Source organism: Rhagoletis zephyria, unplaced genomic scaffold (genome assembly GCF_001687245.7).
Source record: "Rhagoletis zephyria isolate East Lansing unplaced genomic scaffold, Rhagoletis_zephyria_1.1 Rzeph_scaffold_00431, whole genome shotgun sequence".
Lineage (NCBI taxonomy): Eukaryota > Metazoa > Arthropoda > Insecta > Diptera > Tephritidae > Rhagoletis > Rhagoletis zephyria.
The window spans coordinates 88,896-97,691 of NW_016157515.1; the positions used below are offsets into that span (position 1 = coordinate 88,896).

The 8,796-nt window shown below is 37.7% G+C and overlaps 1 protein-coding gene across 1 annotated transcript in view; it reads left to right on the forward strand.

The window, feature by feature from the left end:
- Positions 1–8,796, forward strand: part of olf413 (DBH like monooxygenase olf413) — a gene marked incomplete at its 5' end in the record, with an annotated part of 196,099 nt that overhangs the window by 66,860 nt on the left and 120,443 nt on the right. The window contains one exon of the mRNA XM_017611606.1: positions 355–517. Coding sequence (XP_017467095.1) covers positions 355–517 — 163 coding nt within the window. The remainder of the gene's footprint in view (positions 1–354; positions 518–8,796) is intronic.

Sequence of the window (8,796 nt, forward strand, 5' to 3'; positions counted from 1 at the left end):
AGAGAGAGAGAGAGAGAGAGAGAGAGAGAGAGAGAGAGAGAGAAGCAACGGCAACGTCAACGTCATGCGGTGGGGAGTTTTTGTTAACACGAAAATCCCATAAGATTGGTCGTGCCGTACGGGTCTACGTCGGAGGCTGGTTGAGCTATTAGTAGTTGCGTTCCCTAACTCGGAAGAAGTTGCAAGAATTTACAGGAATTTACCAGAAAGCGTTCCCGTACTCGGTTGTCTAGCTTCTTTTGCGTTTTGACAGGTTTTAACCCAGAAAAGTTGGGGGAACGTAACTATTCATAACCTGCTGACAGCAGTGCATAGCCCTAATGAAGCAACTTACCGTCAAAATTATAATTGCAGATTCGGCAAACTGAAGAGCTTTCTCCCATCGCAATGGACACCAACATCGACCCAGCTTACCAAGACTTTCGCCACCTGCCAGCTCCGGTGCGGTGTATGCCCGGTGATCGACTCATTGCAGAATGCATTTATGACAGTTCGTCACGGAAAGCAATTACCCTCGGTAAGTAGTAATGCAGACTGTTTATGCCCACACAATGCAACTTGTGCTGTTGTTATGCTAGCAAAAACACGAAAAGCAAAAGCAAAGAGCGAAATATCACTGCATAGAAGTGTTCTTAATGTTGCGCTTTAAAACAAACCGTTTGTATTTTGGATTTGCAACACCTTCCACGTATCGCAGTCCACTTTATTTAGTCTAAAATTTGCTGAAACCACGGCTTCTGGTATATGTACATAAATGTAATAAAACAGTTTTAACTTGACGTAGAATTAGAGCTGGAAAACAATCGATGTTCGTGACCATCGATGTTTTCATAACAAAATATGGATGTAGTATCGATGTTTTCCCAGAGTGGAATTGTAAAGCAAACAGTACACATTTTGCATATTTTCGCTAATAACTGTATTTGGTAAAAATATATTGCAATAGTTGCGTTCGCGTAGCTGTTAATTGTTCAAAGTTAACCAAAACTTTTNCACTGCATAGAAGTGTTCTTAATGTTGCGCTTTAAAACAAACCGTTTGTATTTTGGATTTGCAACACCTTCCACGTATCGCAGTCCACTTTATTTAGTATAAAATTTGCTGAAACCACGGCTTCTGGTATATGTACATAAATGTAATAAAACAGTTTTAACTTGACGTAGAATTAGAGCTGGAAAACAATCGATGTTCGTGACCATCGATGTTTTCATAGCATAATATGGATGTAGTATCGATGTTTTCCCAGAGTGGAATTGTAAAGCAAACAGTACACATTTTGCATATTTTCGCTAATAACTGTATTTGGTAAAAATATATTGCAATAGTTGCGTTCGCGTAGCTGTTAATTGTTCAAAGTTAACCAAAACTTTTAGGTTTTGCGTTCGCGTACGCAAAAAACTTGCAAAGTAGGGGAAATTGAGAGAGCAAAGTGACATTTCATTTTGAGGGGAAGCTGCTAGTTTCTGCTGGAAAAATTTTTGCCAACAGCAATTTGCCAACAGAAAAAGAGCTGATCAAAAACAGCTGGTAGGAATTTACGCAAATCACAAAATTGAATTTGATGGTTTGGAAGTTAAACTGATAAAATGGGACTAATTGAACTTGTAAGAACTAAGTCGTTATTCGTTTAATAAATAAACTGTGTCTGGAAAACTTTTTGTGATAAGTTTTCGTACGTTTTAAATGTAACAATTTTGAATATAAACAAAAATTCGATCAGCTGTTCGTCGAACTTGCAAGTTTCTGCAAGNTTTTCGTACGTTTTAAATGTAACAATTTTGAATATAAACAAAAATTCGATCAGCTGTTCGTCTAACTTGCAAGTTTCTGCAAATTTTGTGTTCGCGTACTATTTTGGATATATTTCTCTTGTCAGAGAACAGATGACCTTTCGCCGGAATTTTGCTGTTGGATGGTTTTTACTGGAGATTTTAAGCGAACTAACCACCTAATGACTGATATCACATGTAATGTAATGCATAGTGTTAAAGCATTTTTTTTAGAAAACCGACCTCCGAAGGTGTTTTCAAATATATAAATATTAATACATATGTGTCATTAAACAAAACAATTTTGAGTTTTGCTAAATATTTGATGGCCTTTTATAACTTGCACAGTTTTAAATCTGAACTAGTATACATTTAATAGTTTTATGACTCCTCGTTTGAGCCTTGTGAAATGTAGAAACCATTACTTGATGCAACCAAAATATCAATATTTGGAGAAACCCTCCGCGGAAAAATTTAAATGAATATTTACTATAGAAAGCACGAATTAATTGCTTGCCAGGGGATTATTTAATTTGCTGGTAATTTCAGTTCCATAATGTAGCAGTATCGATATTATACATATATGTACAAACATAAATCGGTCATCACTAATTACTGTAAACAACCCCTAGATTAAGTTGTATATATTTCGTCACACTCTAGCTTTAAGTTACAAAACTATTTATAATAGCTTGTTGATTATGTCTCACTCTCCCTCTAAGATATAAACCCGCTAAGCAACCGGCCGTCTTCACATGCTTAAAAATCTCGCTTGCGAGAGAAAAAAGCAGAACGTAGAGTTTTGTTAACTGGGCATTTGACAGCATACTTTTTCATTTGTAAAATGTCGCCAAACAAGAAGGTTCAAGCCTTGCAGGCTTTTAAAAGTTTGAGAAAATTAGAAAATCTGCATAAAGAGATGTATACTATTTTCAAATGAAAAATGGCTGCCTCTAAATTTGTATTTGCCTCCAAAATAAACGATGTTGCTACTCTGAAGAATTCTGCGAAATGAGAACATAGCTGTCAAACAACAAAAATGACAGTTGAAAGCAATCGAGACTCGCATACCGCTCGGTATGCGAGAAAAAGCATGCTTCGTACTTTTTGCGGTCTACACGTGCGGTTTCTCGCATGCGTCGTCACGCAAGCGAGATTTTCCAGCACGTGAAGGCGGCCGGTAATCGCGAACGAAGACCAATAAAGAGTTGACGAAAGTCAGTCGGGGTACAGCATTGTTAGCGAAACGACGTGGTTTTATTTAATCGGTCAGCTACCACAATAAAATATTCCTCAAATTTTTTATTTGCCTAGACAATCATTAATGTATTAACTGCTATAACTGACTTCACGAAAATCAAACCTTTGATGGATACGTAAATATAGCGGAAAATGTGCAATATTTCCTAAAATATTTTGTAACAAATGTTATGTATAGTTATGAGAAAAAACCTATCAATAGGGACAAAAAAACATCGATAGTGGGGGTAATTGGCAAACATCGATACGATCGATAGTGCCATCGCTTGTTTTCCAGCTCTACGTAGAATACTTCTTACGTTTCGATATGGAGGCTATGCTCATATGTTGTAGTTGCAATTTTTAGAGCTTCACGAAAACGCTTATTGTATGAGAACTAATGAAGCTATTTCAAAGAAAAGTGCGGCGTTTCCAAGACAAAATTCCAAACCTATCGACAGATGCATTTTTGTAAGTAACCAATTCGGTTTCTGTCGTAGAAGCAACGGTAAATATTGGCTTATTTTGGGGTCAATTTTGAGCTTTTAAAAAGCTCTAGCAACTTATGATTTGCAGATATAACTTTCACTTTCGGGATAAAGGTTCTTTGGAGCAGTAGAAATATTATCGTTTACAAACTTTATATAAATTCAACAAATATTGAGCATTTTTTGCAGCTGGCTACGCTCTTGTGTATGTACATATGTACATTAGACTGCATCACTCCCCATACAAAAAAAAATCGGTACTGTTTTTGCATTGGAATTATAAAATCTATACTAATATATATTTTGAAAGCCGTTTTTTCTGTTCGCAAAGCTCGAGATCGGCTGTACCGATTTTTTGGAAATTTCGGTTATAGGTTTTGGATGGGCTTCTCATTGTCTTAGGCAAAAAAAAAAGTTTAAATACTTCCCTAAAACTGGAACTGCAGGACTTTAAAAATCCTATTAATCTAACATACATGCCAACATAACGGCGCTGTTCAGCGTTGAGAGCGCGCTCTTCTGTTAATTCGTACGGAATACAGCGCAAAGCAAGGGTTATGTATACATATGCATACGTGCTAAAGTTAACGTTAATGTTGATTCTTATGTTAAAAAAGGAACAAATATGTATGCACAGTTCATGGAGAAATAATGTAGGCTCTTATGTATGTAGAGTCGTTTATGTTGGCACAAGGAGCAACTACAATTCTGTTAGCACTTACCCAACAAGAACGACCTAGCGCATTCTCCAATACACTTACAAAATTGTCAATAAAAACTGACACATTTGCATATTAGCCATATCCATATGCTATTATTTGCGTTATATAACGCGTTATTAATCGCATAATAATACTAGATTGAAAAGAGACAAATATATATAGAATAATATTAATAAAAGAAAGAAAAAACTGTTCACACGTGAAACAATTATGCGTTAGATTTCTCCAGGAGCCCTATGTAAAATGATGGAAAGTTTTTGAATTTCTCACACAAACTATTTGTAGTACTAGGCGTATATAACGCATTAGTTAACAGATAGGGTTCTTACTGGGTACATTTGTATATGCATATTTATGTACATACATATGTATGTATATAATTACGCATAAAACCCTGCTGAACCGATTTTTTTGAAATTTCGGATACCTGCAGAACTCGTTGTAAGGATGGTTATCGGCTAACAAAAGTCTCGATTTATAAAAGGGGCGTGGAACCGCCCATACGAATCGAATTTTTCATACTCCAGATCTCTGGAAATGTTCATGGTAGAGTTCTGGAACTTGGTATGGAGATTTATGAAGTCCATCGCATACCCTTGGAGAAAGATTGGAGCTATCGAAAAAGGGGGCGTGGCACCTCCCATACAAACCGAATATTCATACTGCATATCTCTGGAAGTGTTCATGGTAGAGTGATGGAACTTGGTATTGGCGCATATGAAATCGATCGTATAATCTTGGAGAAAAATTAGACCTATTGGAAAAGGGGGCGTAGCACCTCCCTTTTAAACCGAATTTTTCATACTGCATATCTCTGGAAGTATTTATGGTAGAGTATTGGTACTTGGTATGGAGATATATGAAATCGATCCCANATACTGCATATCTCTGGAAGTATTTATGGTAGAGTATTGGTACTTGGTATAGAGATATATGAAATCGTTACTCTTAGATAAAAATTTATGGACCTTTACGCGTTGGTGATGGCGAATATCGCAGACGATTTAACGATGAGCTGTATAAGCTTTACAACGATATAGACATAGTGCAGCGAATTAAAATTCAGCGGCCCCGTTGGCTTGGCCATGTCCTTCGAATGGACAGAAACGCTCCTGCTCTGAAAATATTTAACGCAGGCCGTGACGCTGGTAACATAGGAAGAGGAAGGCCTCCTCTGCGTTGAAAAGACCAGGTGTAGAAGGACTTGGCTTCACTTGGCATTTCCTATTCGCGTCAGTTAGCACAGAAGAGAAATTACTAGCGTGCTGTTTTGGACTCGGCAAAAATCGCTTAGGTGGTTACAGCGCCAATAAAGAAGAAGATACCTTATTGTAAGGGATTATTAAAGTCTTTTTTTTTATATGACCTATAAGGCTTAGGCATAAGGGTTTGTCAGAGAGAGAGAGCAAACCTTATGAAATGATGACATCAACACAACGAAATGTGGTGTTGATTCAAACTGAACATTTGAAAGGACATGTGCATGTCTGGCTGTAGCTGAGTATGCAAAGATACTTGATACAATCGGTTGCTGCCAAGACTGTCCGGGTTCAATCTCATCGTCTCATCATACGGACCACACAATTTAATTTTAATTTTTTATTTTTATTTTATTCTCTCTGAGAGAGAAAAAGTTAAACCTTAAAGCGCAGTTACCCACGGATGTAAAAACGGAGAACGTGTCACCTGACACGATCTATCTTATGACATCTGCGTGTTAACAAAAACTCACCACCGCATGACCGTGACGTAGACGTAGCATCTCTCTCTTTCTATCAACAGCAAACTTGGTATGTTTCTACGTACTTCTACGCTACGCTACGTACACGTACGTAACCGCGCTCTTAAATATTCCCAATGATATCAATACAGCGAAATCAAGTGTAAAATAAGGGTTATGCCATACAACTTGTATTTCTTACAAGTTAATATTAAATTATTAAATAAGGCTTATATAAGGCCCAAGTTATTTGGTGGGTTCCGTTTGGCTTTGTACATATGTATATTAGAGTGGTCCAAAAAGTAAGAAAAAGTAAAGTAAGTAAAAGTAAGTCCAAAACAAGCACCACAAATCCGATAAGGCCAAAATAATACGACATCTTTTAATAAATATCGAATCCTTCTGATTCTTATGGAGTTTTGCTTTGCTTTAAAGGCGCAAAATGTTTGATTCAAAGTCTTGCGAAATAGTTAAAGAAAATGGCTATAGGAAGATTTTTTCCTCTCCTATAAAATTTTTAAAATGGGACTTAGCAACTTTTCTTTCTAAGCTAGCGATATATGAGATATTCTTTTTCACATCGGACACCAAATTTGGTGTCACACTTTCGATTGGCTTCAAATTTGTTATGAGTTCTATACATAAAATAAGCTAACACGTGTTCGAGGATTTTTTTTCGCTTTTTTCATTGCAGACATGATCTGTCAAAGTTTGAATTTTTCCGTGATTCTGACTAACATGTACTTCTTCAAATCGTTATATCTCGGGTCCCGCTGATCGTAGAGACTTCATCTTCACGTCATTTTAAAGCTAAGTAACGGGCTTAACATTTCTAGATAGAAAGGTCTAGGTCGTCAAGATTGTCCTAAAGCTAACTTAGCTATTAACAGTTGAACTATTTGAAGTTGATTTTCATAGTGAAGACCAGTAAATTAAGGATTTAAAATTATACCATCGTAATCCTTGTTTAATTCTCTATAAAAAACGTGGTTTAAAAAAATTGGGGTTTTTCAAGACCTATTTTTAAAATATTTTTCTTTATGACGAAATGGTTTATTTTGTGTGAGTCAGAAATTTTTTGTAATTTTTTTTTCGAAAACTTATGTTAACATATATTTGGTAAGGTGTTAAACCTCGGTTTTTGCATAAAGTAAAATTTTATTGCAGATTCCGACAGAATACTTTCTTTTTCTTCTTATTTGGCGCTGTAACCACCTAAGCGATTTTGGCCGAGTTCAGCAAAGCACGCCAGTCGTTTCTCTTCTGTGCCAACTGACGCCAATCGGAAACGCCAAGTCCTGATCCACCTGATCTTTCCATCGCAGTGGGGCCCTCCCTCTTGCTCTGTTTCCGAGTTGAATACTTTCAGAGATGGAACGTCGGTGTCCATTCGAACGACATACCCAAGCCAGCGGAGCCGCTGTATTTTAATTCGCGGCATTATACCTATGTCGTTGTAAAGCTCATCGTTCCATCGTCTGCGGTACCCGCCGTCGCCAACGCGTAAAGGCCCATAAATTTTCTGCAAAATCTTTCTCTCGAATACTCCAACAGCCGCCTCATCGGATGTTGTCATTGTCCATGCTTCTGCGCCATATACCAGCACGGGCATGATGAGTGACTTATAGAGCGTGGTTTTCGTACGTCGAGAGAGGACTTTACTCCTGAATTGCCTACTCAGTCCAAAGTAGCACTTGTTGGCAAGAATGATTCTGCGTTGGATTTCCATGCTAATGCTGGTTCTTAAGCGAAATTCTCTACTTTCTCGAAATTGTAACGGTCAACAGTGACGTGGGCGCCAAGGCGCGAATGTGCTGACTGTTTGTTTGTTGACAGGAGATACTTCGTCTTGTCCTCGTTTACCACCAGAGCCATTCGCTTTGCTTCCTTATCTCACTTGCAAAAGGCAGAACAGACTTCGCGGTTTTTGTTACCGATGATGTCGATGTCATCGGCATAAGCCAGCAATTGCACGCTCTTGTAGTAAATTGTTCCTGAGCGGTTCAGTTCTGCAGCTCTTATTATCTTCTCCAACATCAGATTAAAGAAGTCACATGAAAGAGAGTCGTCCTGTCTGAAACCCCGTCTGGTGGCGAACGGCAACATAGCAGAGCTGGTGGTATTGCTCAACGTCATTTTTCACAGCCGTGTGAGTTTTGAGGGGTTGCCAAATTCAGATATAGCGGCATATAGGAAACTCCTTTTAGTGCTGTCGAAAGCGGATTTAAAGTCGACAAATAGGTGGTGAGTGTCGATCCTTTTCTCGCAGGTCTTTCCAAGATTTAGCGTATTGTGAATACCTGGTCTATGGTGGATTTTCCAGGTCTAAAGCCACACTGATAAGGCCCAAGCAGTTCACTGAAGGTGGGCTTCAGTCTTTCACACAATAGGCTCGATAAGACCTTGTAGCCTATGCGCAGTAGTTGGCGTGAATGGCGGGGTCACGTTTCTTGTGGATTGAGCAGAGCACAGAGATATTCTGGCGAAATCCACAATAAAGTCTAAATTTTTGAACTTTGGTTTTAATATAGCTACGCCCATTTCTAGAATATTCTTTGATTGAAAAAGTTCTGGAACAAATGTTGTTAACGAAGCGACATTCTGCCGAAATCCGCAATAAAATCATAAAATCTGCGTTTTGCAAACTTTAGTCCTAAAATTGCCATGCCCATTTTTAGGGGTTTGTCGCCTTAAAGAAAAATCTTGCCGTACGAATATTATACCTGGTATTCTATCGGAATCTGCAATAAAATTTAAATTCTTGCAAGAACTCTACGTTTAACACCTTACCAAATATATCTCAACATAAGTTTTGGAAAACAAATTACAAAAATTATACGTTATAGAGAATTAAACAT